The 24,822-nt window shown below is 41.1% G+C and overlaps 1 protein-coding gene across 5 annotated transcripts in view; it reads left to right on the top strand.

Annotated features, from left to right (window-relative positions):
• UIMC1 (ubiquitin interaction motif containing 1) overlaps positions 1-24,822 on the top strand; it is a 153,935-nt gene that overhangs the window by 54,236 nt on the left and 74,877 nt on the right. For 4 of the 5 annotated variants that reach the window (XM_066342608.1, XM_066342609.1, XM_066342606.1 and 1 more), the window contains exon 4: positions 15,281-15,405. In XM_066342608.1, the coding sequence (XP_066198705.1) occupies positions 15,281-15,405 (125 nt within the window). Of the gene's footprint in view, positions 1-15,280; positions 15,406-17,984; positions 18,091-18,401; positions 19,133-24,822 lie in introns of all 5 variants that reach the window. The other variant, XM_066342610.1, reaches the window with a different exon arrangement.

The raw sequence follows: 24,822 nt of genomic DNA, 5'->3' as shown, positions 1-24,822 counted from the left end.
GAGAACCTGGTTGAACTCTTAGAACAGGGGTCAGGAACCTTTTTGGCTGAGAGAGCCATGAACGCCACATATTTTAAAATGTAATTCTGTGAGAGTCATAATATGTTTAACACTAAATACAAGTAAATGTGTGCATTTTATGTAAGACCAACACTTTTAAAGTACAATAAGTCTCTGAATTCTTTTTAATAACGTTGTTATGCTGTTGCTAACCAGTGATGAATAAAGTACTTCTTACCATGAATGCGACTTCTGGTGCTGCATGGTTTTGCCAATGGCTTTTGTAGTCTGGTTGATACGTGGTGAGGTTAAGCTTCATGCAGGCGTTGAGACTTCCATCCGTTAAATGTGATCATAGGTTGGTCTTAACGTTCTTCAGATGTGAGAAAGACTGCTCACATGCATACATAGAGCCAAACATTGTCAGTACAGCAATATTTACACGCTGCAGTGTGTGGTATGTGACGGGAAGTGCGTTCCAAGTTTTGACAATCAGCTGGTCCGCAGGTTGAAGTTTTTTCATTTCTCCCCACTTGTGTTTGCTCGCCAACTCTGCTTGCTGTCGTGCAAGTCTTTCCAAATCTTCATTCAGTGACTTGAACTTATTCACCCACATGTCTGCGGCCTTCAGGTAAGAAACTTGTAGCTCAAAATCTCTGACGGAGACGCCGGGGATGTAACTCAGGTCGGCGCTGTCCGCTGCACACTTGTGTGGATGGATGATGAACTTAAAAAGATGAGTGGCCGGTTGGCTCAGCGGTAGAGCGTCGGCCTGGCGTGCGGAGGACCCGGGTTCGATTCCCGGCCAGGGCACATAGGAGAAGCGCCCATTTGCTTCTCCACCCCTGCTCCCCTCCTTCCTCTCTGTCTCTCTCTTCCCCTCCCGCAGCCAAAGCTCCATTGGAGCAAAGATGGCCCGGGCGCTGGGGATGGCTCCTTGGCCTCTGCCCCAGGCGCTAGAGTGGCTCTGGTCGCCGCAGAGCGACGCCCCGGAGGGGCAGAGCATCGCCCCCTGGTGGGTAGAGTGTCGCCCCTGGTGGGCGTGCCGGGTGGATCCCGGTCGGGCGCATGCGGGAGTCTGTCTGACTGTCTTTCCCCGTTTCCAGCTTCAGAAAAGAAAAAAAGAGTGCGCTCACGAAATTCTCCAAAGCGTGCTTTGAATGACCTCAGGAGTTTAGATGTGAAGCCTGCTAGCTGCTGGAGATCAAGATGTTGAGCAGGGTCACTTGCTGTGCATGCATCTTTAAACTCTCCCAGTTTTTCCAAGTGTAGTAAATGATCTGTTTCAATGTCAGCCATGAAGAGTTCCAGCTTGTTTTCAAATGCAAACACTGCTTGTTGAAGGGATAAGACTGTATTTCCAACGCCTTGTATTTTCACATTGTGCTGGTTCAGATGTTCAGTCATGTCCACGAGATAGTAGAACTTGAGGACCACTCAGTGTTAGCTAACTCAGGATGCTCGATGTTTTTCATTTCAAGAAAAGTCTGCATTTCGCTCAGACAAGCCGCGAAACGGCTGAGCACCTTCCCTCTTGACAACCAATGCACATTGCTGGGCAGAAGCAGACCAGGATAATTATTCCCAACTTCATCCAGCAGTGTTTTAAACTGGTGATCATTTAAATCATTTAAAGTTCTGGCAACAATAAAGTTGACCACCCGAATGACCAGCAACATCACCTCACCAAGCTGTTCACCACACATCTGAGCACATAGCGCCTCCTGATGTAGGATGCAGTGAAAACTTAGGATGGGTCTCTTTTCATGTTCATGAAGAAGCACTACGAATCCTCTGTTTTTCCCCACCATGCACGGAGCACCATCAGTACACACCGAAATAAGTTTATCCATCGGTAGATTTTTTTCTTTAGCGAACTCAGTGGAAGACTTGAATAAATCCTCCCTTCTTGTTGTCTATTTCATAGGCAAAACAGCAAGACTTTCCTCACGTAGTTGTCACCGACAGCATACCTTGAACTGGGATAAATGGCTTTCGTCTGTTGACTCATCCAAAGCGAGAGAAAAGAATGGTGCTGCATTTATGTTCTTCATTTGTGTTGCCTCAATTTGATTTGCCATCATGATGGTACGATCGTGAACAGTTCTTGCCGACAGAACAGAGGCATGTGTTTTATTCGTTTGATTATCTTGTCTTTATTCGAAAAGTCGTCAAAAATTTCATTGACAACATCAAGCATGAATGTTTTGGCATACCCCCCATCTGTGAACGGCTTTCCGTTTCTCACAATTGCTAAAGCACCAGCAAAGCTAGCCCAATTCCAGTCACCTTGTTGGGTCCACACACGAATTTGCTGTTGACTAGCTTGCACTCTGCACAGTAGCTCTTGACATGCTTTCTTCCTGCTGTCCCCCGCTGGATATTTTGAGGCAAATGTAGTATGGCGTGTGTCAAAGTGCTGCTTTATATTTGACTGTTTCATCGATGCAATTTTATCATTGCATATTAGACACACTGCAGAACCTGCTCTCTTCACAAAGGCGAATTCCTCTGTCCATTCCTGCTGAAAAGTACAATACTCTTCATCTTTTTATCTTTTTAGCCATCTTCTTCGTCAAAAGGGTTTCTGCAATTAGCTAGCTGACTACTTGATTAAAAGGAAAGAAGTTTACTTCCTGACCTCACAACAACCTGTGTACGTTATGCATTATCCAATAAAAATTTGGTGTTGTCCCGGAGGTCAGCTGTGATTGGCTCCAGCCACCTGTTAAAGATTTGTCTGTGAGCCAGGGGCAGCCATCAAAAGAGCCACATCTGGCTCATGAGCCATAGGTTCCCGACCCCTGTCTTAGAGGTAAAACAAAAGTGTGGGGGCCCCCTATGACAAAATACCTCTGGAGGTTTTAACTCTTAAACTTGTCCGCACTGAGCCCCCAGCAATTTTACAGTTGCATTTAGGTTTGCTTACCCCGGCACTGGATTATGTGTCAGTTTCCATTATTGCGTCTTTGCTTTGACAAGCAGTGATCCCCTGTATTCCCCTGCCATCTCTCCATCTTGGGGGCAGCAGTTAGTCCTGTGTCCTCCCTCCCCTCTTAGGGGTCCATGAAGAGTTTGACTTTTAGTCTATTTAGCTTTGTATTTGCCATTAGGACAGAGTGCCAAACTCCAGACTCTATGTGTAGAACCAGAAGTTGGTGTGTTCACCCCATTATATTTTCATTTGGCTTTTACATACTTTATATTATTTTTTATCTTTATGATTAGCACTTTGATAACTTCTGAGTCTCTTTAGTTAACATGTTGTACTTTACTTAACCATTGCCATGTTTTAGGCATTTAAGTCAGTGCTCTTTTGTGTGTGTGTGTGTGTATATATGTATATATATAGATAGATATTTTTTAGATTGACTTTTAGAGAGAGAGAGAAAAAGAGAGAGAGAAACATGGACTTGTTGTTCCACTTAATTATACATTTATTTGTTGATTCTTGTATGTGCCCTGATTGGGTATCAAACCTGCCACCTTGGTGTATAAAGACTATGCTCTAACTAGCTGAGCTACCCTGCCAGGATCTAAGTCAGTGCTTTTATAGATAATAGTGTGGTGAACATCTTTTTGTGGATAGCACTTTTCTTCTTTTCAGTGATTGCTTTGGGTAAATTCCTAGATGTGGTATCACTTTGAGAATGTGCTTCTATAGGGTATGACACAGGGATTTATTTATTTATTTATTTATTTATTTATTTATTTATTTCTCTTTCTCTCTCTCTCTCTTTCTTTCATCTTCTTTTCTCTCTCTTTTTCTTTCTCTCCCTCTTTTTTTCCCCTCCCTTCCCCTCTACTCCCCTTCCCTCCCTTAATTTCCTTCCCTTTCCTTTCCTCTTTCTTTTTCTTTCAGGAGGGGAGATAGAGACAGGCTTATACATGCGTCCTGACCAGGATCCACCTGGCAACCCCTGCCTGGGGCTGATGCTTGAATTAACTGAGCTATCCTTAGCACCCAGGGTCAACGTTTCAACCAATTGAGACACTAGCTGTGGGGAGGAGAGAGAGAAGGGGGAGAGGGAGGGGAAGAGAAGCTGATGGTCGCTTTTCATGTGTGCCCTGATCAGGGATTGACTCTGGGACATCCTCACGGCAGGCTGATGCTCTGTCAATTGGCCAACTGGCCAGGGCCACATTATTGATTTTAAAAGTGTTTTCTAAATTTACACTCTAACTGGCAATATGTAGGTTAGGTATATCAGCTTTACCAGAGTTGAAGAGCTATATCTGATTTAGAAAAGAGGGTTCTTAGGAAAAGATTTGGGTGGGAAAATAATTTATCTTGTTTATTTTTTTGTCATATGAAATGTTCTCTTTCAGCCATTTTAAGTACTCACAAATTATACAGGTTCTCTTGATATGTACTATCTAGTTTTACATTCTGAATTATTATTAATAGTCTGTTTGCACATCTCAGTGGGAGGCTAACCTGAATGTTGGGAGACATTAATCATAATAAATTATGACCAGCATAATCAGCTTTCACACAAATTGTGTACTACTCTGAGTTTAGCTTGGCAGAATCAGTTGATAAGCTGAGTCGGCCAGTTCAGTTGGAGATTCTAAGGTTGACACTTGCTGCCAATTTCCTTAAAAGGAGTGTGCTCCCAGGTGTAATTCCAGTTTTTCCCTTTCTTCTTATGGTTGGCTTTTTATTTAGTAGAGAGTTCATGTAAAATGTTTTAGTTAACAGCAATATTTATTGAACTTTAGTCTCAGATCAGTCTTTGATGTGTGAAAATGAGAGACAGTTAGTGAATGAGAGTGTCCTTTTAAGTCTGGTTTAATTCTGAATGGTTAAAGTAAATTTTTAATGGTAACTTTGTCAAGTTATGTGGCTCTGTGTTGTCAATTATATATACATTAAATGACTGAGTTAGATAATTGGAATTAAAGTTTTGGATTTCTTTAATACAACACATAATTATTAATTAATGTAATAATTAATTATTGGTTACTTGTTATATGCCAAGCAGTATTCTAACTGTTTTACATGTGTTGTATTATTTAATCTTTTTTTTTTTAAGTGAGAGGAGGGGAGACAGTGAGACAGACTCCTGTATGCGCCCTGACCAGGATCCACCCAGTAACCCCTGTCTGGAGCTGATGCTAGAATCAACTAAGCTATTTTTAGCACCTGAGGCTAACACTCAGACCAGTCGAGCCACTGGCTGCAGGAGGGGAAGAGGGAAAGAAGGGGGAGAGCAAGGGGGAGAGAAACAGATAGTTGCTTATCCTGTGTGCCTTGACCAGAAATCGAACCCGGTATGTCCATATTTCAGGACAGGGCTATTTAGTCCTTATAACATCCTTGAATATTACCTCTTTTTAGATATGTGAACCAAGTAGTATAAAAGCATGGTATATACCTGAGACTTTCTAAAGTCGAGGTTCCTCAAAAAACTGCAAATAGAACTACCTTATGACCCAGCAATCCCTCTACTGGGTATATACCCCAAAACCTCAGAAACATTGATACGTGAAGACACATGTAGCCCCATGTTCATTGCAGCACTGTTCACAGTGGCCAAGACATGGAAACAACCAAAAAGCCCTTCAATAGAAGACTGGATAAAGAAGATGTGGCACATATACACTATGGAATACTACTCAGCCATAAGAAACGATGACATCAGATCATTTACAGCAAAATGGTGGGATCTTGATAACATTATAAGGAGTGAAATAAGTAAATCAGAAAAAAACAAGAACTACATGATTCCATACATTGGTGGAACATAAAAATGAGACTAAGAGACATGGACAAGAGTGTGGTGGTTACCAGGGGTGGGGGGAGGGAGGACAGGGGGAGAGTTAGGGGGAGGGGGAGGGGCACAGAGAACTAGATAGAGGGTGGCGAAGGACAATCTGACTTTGGGCGAGGGGTATGCAACATAATTTAATGACAAAATAACCTAGACATGTTTTCTTTGAATATATGTACCCTGATTTATTAATGTCATCCCATTACCATTAATAAAAATTTATTTTAAAATAAATAAATAAATAAATAAATAAATAAAGTCGAGTGTATTAAATGCATGTTCATAGCAGATTAAAAGAAGCAGAGTAAAAGAGGAGCAAGATTATCAGAGACCAGTACCCAGGTACAGAGGATAAGTAACCTGCTCAAGATTGTACAACTAAAGTAAATTGTAAAATCAGATTTAAACCCAAGCAGTCTGGCTCTGGAGCTTCCTTTTTATGACCTAGAAAAGAGAATCACATCAAGTTAAAGTTCTTGTTTTAATGGTGGTGCAAGAGGACAGAGTCTGAAAAACACTTCAGTTAATGTAGCAAAGCCTTCAGAGAATAGGATGTTTTGAAAAAGAGTATTACAAAGAACTCAGACTTACTTCTTTTGTATTACATGGGTTTTCTTTCTTTTAAATTGAATAGAAAGGATGTAATCAACTTTTTTATTTTTACTTAGTGACTTTGTTAGGAAGGTTAATCTTTTTCATTTTAGCTAGTCTAGTGGTGTGTAATGGTATCTCATTTTAACTTGCATTTTCCTGATAACTAATGATCTTTCCATGTGCTTAATTGGTCATTCTGATATTTTGTTTTGTGAAATATTTGTTCAGATCCCCTGCTCATTTTAAAAATTAGATTGTGTTTTATTTCAACTGTAGGATTTCTTTATATATTCTGGATACAAGTCTTTTGTCAGATTACATATATTGTGACTATACTGTGTTCTCCCATTTTGTGGCTTACCTTTTTATTTTCTTAATAAAGAGAAGTTTTAAATTTTGATTAGGTTCTATTTTTTTTCTTTAATGGAATTCTTTTTTCTTTCTGGGTCTTGTCTAAGCAAACTTTGACTACTTCAAGGTTATAAAGATTTTCACCTGTGTTTTTTCCCCTAGAGTTCTAGTTTTAGCTTTAGTATTTAGATGTACAATCCATTTTGAGTTATTTATTTATTAATTATTTTATTAAGTAAGAGGAGGAGAAGCATAGAGACAGACTCCTGCATGCACCCTGACTGGGATCTACCCAGCAAGCTCCCTGCCCTGCGATGCTCTGCCTGTCTGAGGCCATTGCTCTATTGCTTGGCAACTGAGCTATTTTTAGCACCTGAGGTAGAGGTCATGGAGCCATCCTCAGTGCCCAGGGCCAGCTCACCAGAACTAATCAAGCCATGGCTGCAGGGAGGGAAGAGAGAGAGAGAGAGAGAAGAGGGAGGGGTTGGGGTGGAGAAGCAGATGGTTGCTTCTCCTGTGTGCCTTGACCAGGAATCAAACCTGGGACATCCACATGCCAGGCTGACGCTCTACCACTGAGCCAACTGGCTCTCCAAGTTAATTTTTGTATATAGTATGAAGTAAGGGTTTTAAGTTCTTTGTTTGTTTGTTTGGTTGGTTTTTTTTAGTGAGAGCCAGAGAGAGAAGGAAGGAAGGGAGAGAGATGAGAAGTATCAACTTGTAGTTGTGGCACTTTAGTTGTTCATTGACTGCTTCTCATATATACCTTGACTGGGGGGGCTCCAGCTAAGCCAGTGACCCCTTGCTTAAGCCAGCAACCGTAGGCTCAAGCCTGTGACCTTGGGCTTCAAGCCAGCAACCTTTTGGCTCAAGCCAATGACCACAGGATCATGTTAATGATCCCATGCTCAAGCTGGCAACCCCGTGCTCAAGCTGGAGATCTTGAAGTTTCAAACATGGGCCCTCAGCATCCTAGGTCAGTGTGCTCTATCCACTGCACCATCACTGGTCTGGCTCTTTTTTTCTTTATAGATATCTAGTTCTAGTACTATTTATTGAATAATCTGTTCCTTCTGTATTGAAAATCAATCTGTGAATCTATTTCTGAATTTTCGGTTATGTTTCATTAAACGAGCTTATTGGGAATTTTTTGTTATTTGTTTTTTTGTAACAGAGACAGAGAGAGGAACAGACAGGGACAGACAGGCAGGAAGGGAGAGAGATGAGAAGCATCAATTCTTCATTGCAGCTCCTTTAGTATCCTGAGTTGTTCACTGACTGCTTTCTCATATGTGCCTTGACTGGCTGGCTACAGTAGAGCAAGTGACCCCTTCTTCAAGCGAGTGACCTTGGACTCAAGCCAGCAACCTTGTGCTCATGTCAGCGACCGTGGTGTCATGTCCATGATCTCATGCTCAAGCCGGATGAGCCTGCACTCAAACTCAAGCTGGTGACCTTAGGGTTTCGAACCAGGGTCCTCTGCGTCCCCGTCTGACGCTCTATCCACTGTGCCACTGCCTCTTTTAAATTTTTATTTTTCATTGCTGAGAGAGAGAGAGAAAGAGAGAGAGAGAGAGGGGGGGGGGGGGGAAGGAAAAGGGGATGGGAGAGAGAGAGAAGCATCAACTCATTGTTCCATTTAGTTATGTACTTATTGGCTGCTTCTCTTATGTGCCCTGATTGAAGAATCCAACCTGCAACCTTGGTATGCAGGGAGGATGCTTTATCCACTGAGCAACCTGGCCATATTATTGGGATTGTGTTGACTCTATAAATCAATTTGGGAAGATTTGTTTTTTTTTATTTTCTTTAAAATTTTTTAAAATTTATTGTTTGAGAGAGAGGGAGAGAAACATTGATTTGCTATTCCGTGTATTTATGCATTCATTGGTTGATTCTTGTGCCCTGACTAGAGATCAAACCTGCACCCTTGGCATATTAGGACAACGTTCTAACCAACTGAGCTGACCAGCAGGGCCAGTCTTTTATTTTCTGAATTACTTTGATATCTCTTTTTCTTTATTTTTTTTATAGAGTTTACCAGTGATAAATGTCAGATGGCTCTGGAATTTTCTTTATGGAAAAGTTTTTAATTATAAATTCAATTTCTTTAATAGTTATAAGGCTATTCATATTTTCTGTTTCTTTTGTGTCCGTTTTCATAATTTGTTTTTTATTTTTTTTATTTGTTTCATTTTGTTTGTTTTGACTAAGTCAGTGTTTTTCAATCCTTCTTCATAGTTCGCCAAAGGATCCTTTTTAGACATTTTTTCTCCTAATTACCCCACAGACTTTTAGTACCATAGGTAATGCTATCTATATCCTGTTTATGTACTATTTATACTGATTGTTTGTCTGTGGTTTTTTCTTTTGTTTGTTTGTTTGTTTTATTTGTATTTTTCTGAAGTGAGAACCAGGGAGGCAGAGAGACAGACTCCTGCATGTGCCTGACTGGGATCCACCTGACAAGCCCACTAGGGGGCGATGCTCTGCCCATCTGGGGCATTGCTCTGTTGCAACTGGAACCATTGTAGCACCTGAAGCAGAGGCCATGGAGCCATCCTCAGTGCCCGGGCCAGCTTTGCTTCAATGTAGTCTTGGTTGTGGGAGGGGAAGAGAGAGACAGAGAGGAAGGAGAGGGGAAGGGGGAGAAGCAGATGGGTGCTTCTCCTTTGTGCCCTGGCTGGAATCAAACCTGGGACATTCATACACCGGGCCAATGCTCTACCACTGAGCCATCTGGTCAGGGCTTGTATATCTGTGTTTTATACATAAAGAGAATAGGACTTTTTGACCTTCAAGAACCAATTCTTTCCACTTGGTAATTATAACATTCCTGTTGAGAATGCATGATCCAAACTGTCAGATTTATTGGCATGAAACTGTTCATGTTATTCCCTTAATGATCTTTGCATGATTGTAGAATCTGTAGTGATATATCTCCTTTTTTTATTCCTGATACTGCTTTGTGTGTTTTTTTTCTTTGTTAGTTTTATAAATTTTATGACCCTTTCATAGAACCAAATTTTTTATGATATCAAACAGTTTATTTTTCAGTTTCAGTTGACATTCAGTACTATTTTATATTTGTTTCAGGTACACAACATAGTGGTTAAACAATTACATAATTTACGAGTGATTGCCCTTATAATTCTAGTACTCACCTGGCCCCGTACGTAGTTATTACAGTATTATCGCTATATTCTCTCTGCTGTACTTTACATTGCCTTGACTGTTTTGTAACTACCAAATTGTACTTCTCAATTCCTTCACCTTTTTTACCCAGCTTCCAATCCCCCTTCCATCAGGCAGCCCTCAGTTTATTCTCTGTATGTCTGAGTCTGTTCCTATTTTGTCTGTTTATTTTGTTTTTAGTTTCCATATATATATATATATATATATATATATATATATATATATATATATAAAGTGAAATCATAAGATATTTGTCTTTTTCTGTCTGACTTAGCATAATATTCTCTAGGTCTATCTATGTTATCTCATATGGTAAGATTTTATTTTTTTTTATGGTTGAGTAATAAATATGCCATTGTATGTATGTACCACATCCTTTATCCACTCGTCTGTTGATTGTTACCTGGGTTGCTTCCATAGTTTGGCTATTATAAATGTTGCATTGAACATAGGGGAGCATATATCCTTTTGATTAGTGTTTTGGGTTTCTTCTGATATACCCACAAATGGAATTGCTGGGTCAGAACCTCTGTACTGATTTCTATAATGGTGGCACCAATCTGCGATCTTATCAACACTGCACAGGGTTTTCTTTTCTCCAGGTCCGCACCAGCACTTGTTATGTGTTGATTTATTGATGACAGCCATTCTGATAGGTGTGAGGTGATATCTCATTGTGGATTTTCCCCTTCCCTTCCTCCTTCCTTCACTTCCTCCTTTCTTTCCCTCCTTCCTTTTTTTTTTTTTTTTTTTAGTGAGAGAAGGACCCCTAACTGGGATCCACCTATCAACCCCTCTCTGGGGCTGATGTTTGAGTCAACTGAGCTATCTTCAGTGCCTGAGGGTGATTCTTGGACTAACCAAGCTATTCTCAGTGCGCGGGGCCAACACTTGAACCAGTGAGCTACTGGCTATGTGGGGGGAAGAGAGAGAGATAGGGATAGAGGAGGGGAAGAGAAGCAAATGGTCACTTCTCATGTGTACCCTAACCAGGGATCCAACCTAGGACTTCCTCACTCCTGACCAATGCTTTATCCACTGAGCCAACTGGCCAGGGCCTCATTTTGTTTTTAATTTGCATTCCTCTGATGATTAGTGACATTGAACGTCTTTTCATATGTCCTCTGGTCATCTGTATGTCCTCTTTGGAGAAATGTCTGTTCCGGTCCGGTCCTCTGCACATGTTTTCATTGGATTGTGTTTTTTTTTTTGTATTTTTCGGAAGCTGGAAACGGGGAGAGACAGTCAGACAGACTCCCGCATGCACCCGACTGGGATCCACACGGCACGCCCACCAGGGGGCGATGCTCTGCCCCTCCAGGGCATCGCTCTGTTGCGCCCAGAGCCACTCCAGCGCCTGGGGCAGAGGCCAAGGAGCTATCCCCAGCGCCCGGGCCATCTTTGCTCCAATGGAGCCTCGCTGCGAGAGGGAAAGAGAGAGACAGAGAGGAAGGAGAGGGGGAGGGGTGGAGAAGCAGATGGGTGCTTGTCCTGTGTGCCCTGGCCGGGATTCGAACCCGGACTTCTGCACGCCAGGCCGACGCTCTACCACTGAGCCAACCGGCCAGGGCTGTTTTCATTAGATTGTTTTTTGATGTTAAGCTGTATGAGTTCTTTATAAATTTTGGATATTAACCCATTATTGGATATATCATGGGTGAATGAATATCTTCTCCCATTCGGTAGGTTGTTTTTTATTTTGTTGATGTTTTCTTTTCTTTTTTTTTTTTTACAGTGACAGAGAGTCAGAGAGAGGGATAGATAGGCACAGACAGGAATGGAGAGAGATGAGAAACATCAATCATTAGTTTTTCGTTGCGACACCTTAGTGGTTCATTGATTGCTTTCTCATATATGCCTTGACCGGGGCGGGGGGGCTACAGCAGACTGAGTAACCCCTTGCTTGAGCCAGCGACCTTGGGTCCAAGCTGGTGAGCTTTGCTCAAACCAGATGAGCTTGTGCTCAAGTTGGCAACCTCGGGGTCTCGAACCTGGGTCCTCCGCATCCCAGTTCGACGCTCTATCCACTGCGCCACTGCCAGTCTGGCTATGTTGTTGATGTTTTCTTTTGCTGTGTGAAACTTTTTAGTTTAATATAGTCCCATTTGTTTATTTTTCTTTTGTTTTTCTAGTCTGAGCAGTTATATCCAAAAAATTCTAAGAACAATGTCAGAGAATTTATTGCCTATACTTTCTTCTAGGAGTTTTATGCATAGAACCAATTAAAATTTTTTTTTATTATTTATTGAGTTTAGAGAGAGAGAGAAAGGGAGAAAGAGAGACAGGAACATTAATCTGTTCCTCTGTGTGCCCTGACCAGGGATCAAACCAGCAGTCTCTGCTTTTGGGATGATGCTCTGACCAACTGAGCTACCCAGTCAGGGCTGCATAGAACCAATTTTTTGTTTCTTTATTTTCTCTACTGAATGTCATTTCCTGTTTTGTTGGTTTCTGCTTTTGATAATTCTTCTACTTACTTTGGGTTAATTTCACTCTTTATTTTCCTAAAGTAGGAGGTTTAGATCACTAATTTTAAACATTTTTCTTCTCTAATTTGATCATGTAAAGTTATATATTTCCCTGTAAACGTGTTAGGTGCATCCCACAGATTTTGATATGTTATGCTTTCCTTTTCATTAAGGGTATTTCAATTCAGTTTGGTGCATTTTTTACTGTTTGGATTCAATTTTAGGGGTCTACAATCCCAAATGATTTTATTTTACTTTTTGAAAATATAACATTTACATGATTTTATAAGTGATAGCCATAAGAAAAGTATAGCCAAAGAAGTGTCCCTCTGTTTCTTACACTTTCCACCTTATTCCCAACTTCCTATAGTTAACCACTTGGATTAGTTTTTACTTTGGATTAAGTTTTTACTTGTTCTTTTTGTGTCACTATTCGCAAAAATAAACAGGTATATGTATTTCTGTTGTTTCTCCTTTGTTACATAAAATGTTGCATACCATATATATATATATATATACACTTTTTTGTACTTTGCTTTTTTCTTAATTTTATATTTTTGAAATTATTCCCTGTCTATAGATATCTTTCTTATTCTTTTTTTTTTTACAGTTATATGTGTGTATACCAGAGTTTAATCAAGCAATGTTCTATGTTGGTCATTAAGTAGCTTTTAGTGTTTTACTAGTTCAAACAATGCTACAATGAAAAATGAGGGCATATTTATTTTTCTTTTAATTTGAAGTATATCTTTAGATGAAATTGTTAGAATTGGGATTGCTAGGTCATACATGTAGTTTGTTAGACAGTGCCAAAATCCTCTTCATAAACATTGTACAAAATGGTGATATTGTATCTTTTTTTTAAATTATTTTAAATTTTTCTGAAGTGAGAACCGAGGAGGCAGAGAGACAGACTCCTGCATGTGCCTGACCAGGATTCACCTGGCAAGCCCACTAGGGGGCGATGCTCTGCCCATCTGGGGTGTTGCTCTGTTGCAACCAGAGCCATTCTAGCGCCAGAGGTGGAGGCTGTGGAGCTATCCTCAGTGTCCTGGCCAACTTTGATCCAATGGAGCCTTGGCTGTGGGAGGGGAAGAATGAGATAGAGATAAAGGAGAGGAAGATGGGTGGAGAAGCAGATGGGCACCTCTCCTGTGTGCCTTGGTCGGGAATTGAACCTGGGACTTCCACATGCTGGTCCGTCGCTCTACCACTGAGCTAACTGGCCAGGGCCTATTCTATCATTTTTAAAAAACATTTTTATGAGCTAGAATAATTCTTTAAAGAGAAACTTTTCTTCATCTCTTTGGTTACCCAGAAGCATAGCTTGTATTGGAAGAGAAAGACAAAAACTTGTTTTTCTATCCTTTTATTTACCAGTTTTCAAAGTAATCAACTCACTGACATTCTTTTTTTTTTTTCCTCACTGACATTCTTCAACAATGTTGTGTTTTTTAAAGTATCCTTATTAATTCCTAGATGTAAGCATATTTATTGTGTTTTAATTCATTCCATTCATTATTTTTATTAATGTTCCAGTTTATGCCAGAACCTTTTTTGGTGTTTTTTTTTTGTGTGTTTTTCTGAAGCTGGAAACAGGGAGAGACAGTCAGACAGACTCCCGCATGCGCCCGACCGGGATCCACCTGGCACACCCACCAGGGGCTACACTCTGCCCACCAGGGGGCGATGCTCTGCCCCTCCGGGGCATCGCTCTGTCGCGACTAGAGCCACTCTAGCGCCTGGGGCAGAGGCCAAGGAGCCATCCCCAGCGCCCGGGCCATCTTTGCTCCAATGGAGCCTCAGCTGCGGGAGGGGAAGAGAGACAGAGAGGAAGGAGAGGGGGAGGGGTGGAGAAGCAGATGGGCGCTTCCCCTTGTGTGCCCCGGCCGGGAATCGAACCCGGGACTTCTGCACGCCAGGCCGACGCTCTACCACTGAGCCAACCAGCCAGGGCCGCCAGTGAGAACCTTTTTAAGTTGGCTCTCAAGTTCTTTTGATAGAACCATTGTAATGTCCTTGCTCACAGGACAGATATTCTAGCTCATCTTTCAGACTTTGAACCAGCCATTTCTCCAAGGTGCTTCAATTGCTGTTAATGGGAAATGATGTTTAGAGATCACATTCTAGTCACTAGGAGTGGCCTTTTATGCAGGGTAAACAGTTTCACCAAGAGGATTCTTTTTCTTTTTAAATATTTTATTTATTCATTTTACAGAGAGAGGAGTGAGAAGTATCAACTCGTAGTTGCTTCACTTTAGTTGTTCATAGCTTACTTGTTGTATGTGCCTTGATGAGGCAAGCCCAGAGTTTTGAACCAGCGGCTTCAGTGTTCTGGGTTGACACTCTATCCACTATAGTGTACACCACTACAGTCCAGACCCAAGAGGATTCTAATAAGCAAAATTATTCTGGTTAAATATTGAGCATAAAGCAGTGTTACATGTAGCCTGTTCCTCTGTTTATTCATTCACCATGTATGTGAGTATCTACCAGTTTCCAGGCTTCTTTTTTATAGGAGTGGACAAAAGTAATTAATAATAATAAATAGTATAATAATTAATAAATAAACAATAATACAAGAATAAAATGTGTTTTGTGTACTCACAACTGTAAACCTACTTTTGCCCCCTGCTTCCCATATTTTTGAGATAAAATAGTGAACAAAAGAGACAAAAAGTTTGCCTTCATAGGAGCTCACACTCTTTTAAACCCAGGATTCTTGTAACTTTTGCTATTGATCTACTTTTGGGGGCTTTCCTCGTTTATAAGATTGTAAAATTATATTAAATGGTGTATAGTGTCTTCACATAAAAATTTGAATAATTCTATTTTTTGCCTCCATGCTTATTCACTGGTTGTGGTGTCCCTCCCCTCTTTTTCCCTGTCTTCTTACAGAAATGACAGAAGAAGAACAGTTTGCTCTGGCTCTCAAAATGAGTGAGCAGGAAGCTAGGGAAGTGAACAGCCAGGAGGAGGAAGAGGAGGAGCTCTTGAGGAAAGCCATTGCAGAAAGCCTGAATGTAAATATGCTATTGTGGGAATTGATAAGCAATATTCTTTTACTTTACAGTGTTCTGGTTGCATTAGGATCTAGCTATAGTAGTTTATAGGGTTTTCAACTAATATTTCCCACAGGTTTTTTTTTTTGTATTTATTGATTGATTTTGGAGAGATAGAGGAAAGGTGGGGGGGGGGTAGAGAAGTATTCATTTGTTTTTCCACTTACTTGTGTGTTCATTTGTCACTCCCCATATGTACCCTAACTGGGGATTAAACTCGCAACATTGGTGTTTTGGAATGACGCTGTAACCAACTGAACTAACCGGCCAAGGCCCACACAATTTTTAAAGTCCATGTTGAATTCTTGATAAACCCAATTTAAAATCTCTTGTTGATTCTATATGAAAGAGTTTTTTATTTCACCCCACAGATTTTCAGTTTATGGCTTAAGAGAACCATAGTATATAGTTAGCAGCTTCTGAAAAGAATTGCCTATTACCAAGAAACCAAAAAGGGCAAGATAAGATACTTGCCTCCCTGTTTTGTGGAGAGAGCAAGGAAAATGAGAACTAGAGTTGGGTTGTGGAGAGAAAGAACGGACAGTTTAAAAAGTTTTCAAATACTGTTAAATTGTGATTTGAATATGTGTAGTCAAAATTATTTTAAAAGTGAAGAATATTTGCCAATGGCAGGTCCTGAGCCATTTATGCCATCCACTTCTCTAGATTAGAAAAGTGTTTAGTGTAGTGATCTAGTACAGTACTTTGCACATAGTAGGCATTCAGTATAATTGTGGAATTCCATTTGATTTGAGCATCTACATTTTTTTTTTTTTTTTTTTGTATTTTTCCGAAGCCAGAAATGGGGAGGCAGTCAGACAGACTCCCGCATGCGCCCGACCGGGATCCATCCGGCACGGCCACCAGGGAGTGATGCTCTACCCATCTGGGGTGTTGCTCTGTTGTGACCAGAGCCACTCCAGCGCCTAAGGCAGAGGCCACAGAGCCATCCTCAGCGCCCGGGCCAACTTTGCTCCAATAGAGCCTTAGCTGCGGGAGGGGAAGAGAGAGACAGAGAGGAAAGAGAGGGGGGGAGGAGTGGAGGAGCAGATGGGCGCTTCTCCTGTGTGCCCTGGCCGGGAATCGAACCCAGGACTCCTGCACACCAGGCCGATGCTCTACCACTGAGCCAACCGGCCAGGACGAGCATCTACATTTTAAAAATATTTTTTTTTTTTTTTTTCTTTTTGCATTTTTCTGAAGCTGGAAACAGGGAGAGACAGTCAGACAGACTCCCGCATGCGCCCGACCGGGATCCACCCGGCACGCCCACCAGGGGCGAAGCTCTGCCCACCAGGGGGCGATGCTCTGCCCATCCTGGGCGTCGCCATGTTGCGACCAGAGCCACTCTAGCGCCTGAGGCAGAGGCCACAGAGCCATCCCCAGCGCCCGGGCCATCTTTGCTCCAATGGAGCCTTGGCTGCGGGAGGGGAAGAGAGAGACAGAGAGGAAGGCGCGGCGGAGGGGTGGAGAAGCAAATGGGCGCTTCTCCTGTGTGCCCTGGCCGGGAATCGAACCCGGGTCCTCCGCTCGCTAGGCCGACGCTCTACCGCTGAGCCAACCGGCCAGGGCTTTAAAAATATTTTGATTATTAATTTTTAGAGAGAGAGGAAGAGAGAGAGAGAGAGAGAGAGAGAGAGAGAAACACTGATTTGGTGTTCCACTTTTTTTTTTTTTTTGTATTTTTCTGAAGCTGGAAACGGGGAGAGACAGTCAGACAGACTCCCGCATGCGCCCGACTGGGATCCACCCGGCACGCCCACCAGGGGCGAAGCTCTGCCCACCAGGGGGCGATGCTCTGCCCCTCCGGGGCGTCGCTCTGCCGCGACCAGAGCCACTCTAGCGCCTGGGGCAGAGGCCAAGGAGCCATCCCCAGCGCCCGGGCTATCTTTGCTCCAATGGAGCTTTGGCTGCGGGAGGGGAAGAGAGAGACAGAGAGGAAGGAGGGGGGGGGAGTGGAGAAGCAAATGGGCGCTTCTCCTATGTGCCTGGCCGGGAATCGAACCCGGGTCCCCCACACGCCAGGCTGACACTCTACCGCTGAGCCAACCGGCCAGGGCTGGTGTTCCACTTCTTTATGCATTCATTGGTTGATTCTTCTGTGTGCCCTGACTGGGGGTCAAAGCCACAATTTCGGTAGGTCAGGACAATTCTCTAACCAACTGAGCTACCTGGCCAGGGCCTGAGCATCTACATTTTATTTATTCATTTTTTATTTTTTTTTTAGAGAGGAGAGGGAGAGATAGAGAGCGAGAGAGGAGAGACAGAGAGAGAGAAGGGGGGGGAGAGGAGCTGGAAGCATCAACTCCCATATGTGCCTTGACCAGGCAAGCCCAGGGTTTCGAACCGGTGACCTCAGCATTTCCAGGTCGACACTTTATCCCACTGCGCCACCACAGGTCAGGCCTGAGCATCTACATTTTAAAGAGAAGAATGTCTTAGGGACAACGGCCTCCCCTTTTAGTCCTTCCTGTGACCCTTCATATATATATAGCTACATTAATAATAAACCTGGTCTGGTGTGGGATCACTTGTTTCAGAGTTGCTGGCGTTCTGATGCTTCTGCTACCAGATCTCGACCTCTGGGCACTGGACCATCTTCACAGTCCCACCATGAGAAAACCACAGACTCTGGGACCACTGAAGGCATGTCTCCCCATTCTGACTCCTTGCACTCATCAAGAATAACCATATTACAGGGATCTCATGCTGAGAGTAGATATACAGAAACTCCCCAAATTTATTTTGTGGTATTAAAGAGGTTAAATCAGAAAGTAGTTGAGATCTCACTAATATCCAGGATACCTTTATCTCCAAGGAAAAGCCAACATTTGTTTAAACCCAAAGAAGAGCCTTTCTTACCCTCATTATGTAATTCTTGGTAAGTGAGAACTTACCAAGCCCTCTTGATAAAAAACAGTTTGTCCTTAGCCTTACTTTTTCTCAAATACCCACAGGCATATGGCAGCTGGTACCTCCATCACTGTTTAAAGGCTCACATATCAGTCAGGGAAACGAGGCTGAGGAAAGAGAGGAGCCCTGGGACCACACTGAAGAGGAGCCTGTCTCTGGCAGCTCAGGAAGCTGGGACCAGTCAAGCCAGCCAGTGGTAGAGAATGAGGATGTTAACTGTTTTGACAGATGCACTGGCCACTTGGCTGAGCACACACAGTGTGGGAAGCCACAGGGAAGTACTGGGAGGGGACGTGATTTTTCTGAAGTAGTCCAGGGTAGGGGGGACACATGTAGGCACTGTCTGCCTGCCTCAGCAGATGCCAAAGATCTCCAGAACAGTGTGGGAACTGTGCACTACTTCTGGGGTATTCCATTTTGCCCAGCTGGAATAGACCCTAACCAGTATACAAAGGTCATTCTCTGCCAGATGGAGGTTTATCAAAAGAGCCTAAAAATGGCTCAGAGGCAGCTCTTTAAAAAAAAAGGATTTGGGGAACCAGTGTTACCTAGACCTCCTTCTCCAATCCAGAATGAGTGTGGCCAAGGAGATCAGGCTAATGAAAAAAATGAAGGCATCTCAGAAGATATGGGAGATGAAGACAAAGTGGAGGAGAGGCAGGAGTCTAGGGCATCTGTCTGGCACTCGCAAACTGACGATTTCCAAGAAAACCCAATTAAAAGCTTGAAAAAGAAACTTTTGTTGAAGGAAGAACCAACAACCAGTCATGGTCAGGTAAGGGTCAGTGATGCTGTGATTAAGGATGATTTATTCACAGATTAAACGGAGATTTTAGTTATTATTTTTGTGGTCTTTCCTACTTATTTTTAATGAAACACATGCCCACTATGGAAAATCAGGAAAGTACAAAAGAGTGTAAAGAAGAAAAAATTATCCCTAATTCCAGTGCCAACAGAGGCAAGCATTATTTCTATGCATATAAAAACATTTTTTGTTTAATTTTTCAACAAAGTGCAAACTCTTCTGTGTAAGCTTTGTTCTTTTCCCTTACCTGATAGTATATCTGAGATCTTTTCCTATTTATTAGCTCTACTTGAAGACATTCCTCATCCCAAGCTAACCAGTTCCCCTCCCTGGAGTTAACCTTTATGACTAGTTTTCTAGTATATCCTTTCAAGATAGTTTATGTAGTACAAGCAACTTCTTTTACACAGATCATAGTAAATTCTACACATTATTCTATAATCTGCTTTTTTCATTTAAAATCTCTGTGAGATCATTCCATAACAATACATAAAGAATTTCTCTCTTTTTTGTTTTTGGATGTGTAATACACCATGTATGAATGAGTTTTACTTCACCCAGTGCTTCTATTGGTGGACATTTAGGTTGTTTCCAATATGTTACTATTATAAACACTAGCAGTGAATATTCTTGAAAAGAGATTTCATTCACATGGGAGATATTTGTAGAATAATTCGTTGTAGATGTAACTGGTAGATCAAAATATATATGCATTTACAGTTTTGTTAGATAGCATCAAATTGCCTTCAATAGAGGTTTTATAAATTTACACTCACTACAGTGTGTGAGGATAAGCTTCCCCTACCCATACTAATACAGTATTATCAGGACCTCTTGATCTTGGTCAATCTGAGAGATGGGAAGTATCTCAAAGCAGTCTTAATTTGCATTTTTCTTATTGTGAGACTCATTTGTATTTCCTTTTCTGTGTTTGGATCTTACAGGTAGCCTGACCTGTGGTGGTGCAGTGGGTAAAAGGGTCGACCTGGAATGCTAAGGTCGCCGTTTCGAAACCCCAGGCTTGCCTGGTCAAGGCACATATGGGAGTTGATGCTTCCTGCTCCTCCCTCTGTTCTATCTCTTTCCTCTCTCTGTCTCTTTCTCTCTCTGTGTCTCCTCTCTCTAAAAAAATAAATAAATAAAAATGTAAAAATAAAAAATAAAAAAATAATAATAAATAAAGATCTTACAGGTAGTTTTCTTTTTGACAACCTTTTTCCCCCCAAGATTTTATTTATTCATTTTTAGAGAGGAGGGGGAGAGAGAGAGAGAGAAGGGTGGGAGGAGCAGGAACCATCAACTCCCATATATGTGCCTTGACTGGGTAAGCCCAGGGTTTTGAACTGGCGGCCTCAGTATTCCAGGTTGATGCCTTATCTACTGTGCCACCACAGGTCAGGCACTTTTTTTGACAAACTTTCTTAGTGGTTTGTAGGCATTCTTTTTGTATTAAGGGAAGTGGTCCTTCGTGATATAAAGTACAGATAGTTTTCTAGTTTATTTTTTTACCCCACATAGTGTTCTGTTTCCAATTTTACTTGTGGTAATTTGAAAACAGTCCCTTGTTTGGGGACATTAAGGTTGCCTTTTTAGTTTTTTTCTGACATATCTAGATTATTATATATGAAACTTTATATTATTATATATGAAAGCTTATATTCAGTTTTTTTCTGAATATCATAAAAGAAATCATATAATTTTAAATTCTTTATAGAGTATTCTGTTTTATGACAATACTGGTTTTTGTTGCTATTTCTGTTTTGGGTTTTGTTTTGCAGTTATCCTAGTCTGTTTCATATGATAAGGCTTCAAGAAATGGTAGCTATGAGAAATTTCATAGCCTAGTGTAGAGAGTAGGGATGGGAAGTTTGAATTTTGACTCTTTTTAGTAACTGTGTTCCTTTGAGCAAACCATTTAAACCTCTGAATCTCAGTTTTTTTACATCTGTAAAATGGAATAGCAAGCCTAAATAGTTTTAATGATTAAAGTGACTCTTATAAAATGTCTAGTATAATGCTTAGGACACTCAGTAAATGGTAGCTTTCTATAAGGTACCGGAAGGTCATTCATTGAGAATACCCATGGGAATCATTCTTCCCTAGCATCCTTTTCATCTACATTATGGAAAGATTGCTGTATGTGAAGAGAAAGCATCTTTCTTAACAGTATTTCTAATGACTTGCCTCTTGTCCAAATGAAAGGTTATGCTTATGATAACATGTTTTGTTACATAGTTTTTTGTAATTTAGAGATGCTTCCCCTGAAAAGAACAAATTAACTCCACATGGTTTATTGTAATTCAAGCTGTTAGCTTGAAAGATTGCAGGGGTCAGAGTTCTAGAACATAGACTTGTCGGGCTCTGAGGTTGGAAAGCAGTACCTTTGGAATAGCGTATATGTGGTTAGATCCTAGTGGCTGGCCTTATTAGATTGAAGTTTTTTTACTTCATGAACAGGCCACAAGATTCTAAAAATAGTATTATTTGGTACTGTTTGATTACAACAAATCAAATCAAGCTATCTTAATTAAAATGAGGACTTTAACTTGACCTGTGGTGGCGCAGTGGATAAAGCATTGACCTGGAACACTGAGATCGCTGGTTTGAAACCCTGGGCTTGCCTGGTCAAAGTACATATGGGAGTTGATGCTTTCTGCTCCTCCTCATTCTTTTTCTCTCTCTCTCTCCTCTCTAAAATGAATAAAGTCTTAAAAATTTTTTTTAATAAAAAAAAAATGACTATTATAAGGAAACATGATGCCTCATAAATTCTAAAACCTGGAGAAGGTACTGGCTCTAGAAAATCAACTGTAATTTATCTGTATTTCAATGCTATATTGTATCTATTTCATTTTTCTCCCTGCAGACTGTCTTCCTTTGCTTCTCTTTCACATGGTAGGTGGAAAATACTGATCTTACAGCTCTCAAACTTAAACACAGATTACAGGAGATTTACTCTCTCTCACCCAGTTTAACTTTGGATTTCTAGGAAAGGAATTTAGGGTCCTTTGAGGTTTTTAGCCTTCAGCAGCCCAGTTGATTATGGCCTGAAGGAGATATAAGTCAAATTGTACAAATGGCTGTGATGCTGTGATGCAGTGGGAGGGGGAGGGGCTGTCTAGCGAAAGGAGATCAGGAAGACAACCTAGTGAGTATCTAGTGTAGTCATTAACATTAACTTTAGAGATCACTTAGAACTATTGAAAGATGTTGAACATTTGTATATGTGCTGCCAAAGCGAGCATAAGATGTTGAAAAGTTTGAAGAATAAAGTTGAAAGCACCCACAATCCTACTATTTAGTGATATAGTCCTTTTTTTCTTTTTTTTAATTTATTTATTTTTATTTATTTTTTATTTTTTTGTATTTTTCTGAAGCTGGAAACGGGGAGAGACAGTCAGATAGACTCCCGCATGCGCCCGACCGGGATCCACCCGGCACGCCCACCAGGGGCGATGCTCTGCCCACCAGGGGGCGATGCTCTGCCCCTCCTGGGGGTTGCTCTGCCGCGACCAGAGCCACTCGAGCACCTGGGGCAGAGGCCAAGGAGCCATCCCCAGCGCCCGGGCCATCTTTGCTCCAATGGAGCCTTGGCTGCGGGAGGGGAAGAGAGAGACAGAGAGGAAGGAGGGGGTGGGGGTGGAGAAGCAAATGGGTGCTTCTCCTATGTGCCCTGGCCGGGAATCGAACCCGGGTCCCCCGCACGCCAGGCTGACGCTCTACCATTGAGCCAACCGGCCAGGGCCTAGTCCTTTTTTTCTATACCTGTTTTTGTATGGTTTAGATCATATTTTTGTATTTTAAAGTTAACATGCAAACATTTTCTTATGATGTTAAAATTATTTATAGATTTTATTTTAAATGACTAATATTCTGGCTTATGATTTTACCATAATATTTTAACCATTTTCCTATTGCCAGATATTTTGGTTGTGATAAACATCTTTCTAAATACAATTTTTTAAAATTTAAAATTAGTTTCCTTAGGGATAGGGAACCAGAAAAATGCTGAGTTAGAGAGTTATGAACATAAAAAATGATTTGCTATTTGTTGTCCTTTTGCTTGTTCAGAAAGGTGCTCAAATCTGTGTACTACTTCCAGCAATGTGTCAAAATACCTCCTTCACTGCTGCCTTACCAACGCATAATAGTATCTTTAAAAAACAAAGAACAACATTACCAATTATATAGGCAAATAATGAAAGTGTTATGATTGTCATTTCACCTCCTGTCTTGGTCTTTTGCTTTTAGGAACTGTGGGTAGAAAGAATTTATGTTTTTGTTAAATATTTTTCTATTGATTTTGGCTTTGCTGAAATTGCCCGCATTTGAGACTACTTAGTTGATAAGAGATAGCAAGACAGTCCCAGAAAATAGGACTCAGAAAAACCTTCACTTGGCACAGATTGCTTAGTCTTATATGAAGGTTATAAAAGCTTTAGAATCACTGAGATAATAGGGAAATTGTTAATGAAGACTCACAGGTTATCTTGATGAGCATACAGCAGGAAGGTGGTCACTACTTTCAATGTCTACGTTTTAATTTTTCAGTTCACATTCTGGAATTTGTTCCTCAGAAATGATCAAATTATGTGTTTGGGGGAGTGAGAACTGACTGACTAACTAAACTTGAAGCTGATAGGCATACCAAATGACACTTTGTTAATTTATTATGGAAGAGAGACATTTTTAGTGACTGGAATATTCAGATCCATTATCTACTGTACCTCCTTCTATAATGAAGTATATGGGAACCTGAAGTAGTAATCAAAAAATGGAATTTTAAGAGATGATTCAACTAGTTTATGAAAAGACTTGATAAGCTACCCAGTGCCTGACAAAAGAGGATATTTCTGAGGTGACCAGATGATGTGTCTAATTACTTTCACTTCCCAGGCCATGGTGTTGAAAACACTGCTTGATTCTGGATCTTTGAATTTTCCTTTTTTAGATTTTTTTATAAACTATCCTTTTTCCATTAGCATATTTCTTTTTCTTTCTTTTTTTTTTTACAGAGACGGAGAAAGTCAGAGGGAGGGATAGACAGGGACAGACAGACAGGAACAGAGAAGCATCAATCATCAGTTTTTCATTGTGACACCTTAGTTGTTCATTGATTGCTTTCCCATATGTGCCTTGACCATGGGCCTTCAGCCGACCGAGCAACCTCTTGCTTGAGCCAGTGACCTTGGGTCCAAGCTGGTGAGTTCTTGTTCAAACCAGAGGAGCCTGCGCTCAACTGGCGACATCGGGGTCTCGAACTTGGGTCTTCCATATCCCAATCTGACACTCTATCCACTATGCCACCTCCTGGTCAGGCTCCATTAGCATATTTCTTCAGGCAGGGTGCTATCTATGTCTTGATCAGGTCATAGTTTCCTTAAAGTTACATTGCTATTATGCTTTCCTATCTACCTTGATTAAATTTGGTTATTCAAATTTAATTTTGCTTGCTTGTTTTACTGTTATTTTCAATTCTAGAAGAATCTCGCTTTACTCTTATCTTCAGATTACTGCTATTGAGGTATAAGTTTAGAAATTAAAAATGATGTATTGAAATGAAGGTATTTTGGGGTTATGTTAAAATGGTTGGGAAGAAGATCATTTGAGTAAATATAAACGGTGATTAGAGCATGGATTTTGGAATTAGGTCCCAGTTC

This window comes from Saccopteryx leptura, chromosome 6 (assembly GCF_036850995.1).
Source record: "Saccopteryx leptura isolate mSacLep1 chromosome 6, mSacLep1_pri_phased_curated, whole genome shotgun sequence".
NCBI classification, from domain to species: Eukaryota; Metazoa; Chordata; class Mammalia; order Chiroptera; family Emballonuridae; genus Saccopteryx; species Saccopteryx leptura.
The sequence above is the reverse complement of the archived record's forward strand: the minus strand, read 5'-3'. Positions and strand labels throughout refer to the sequence as shown.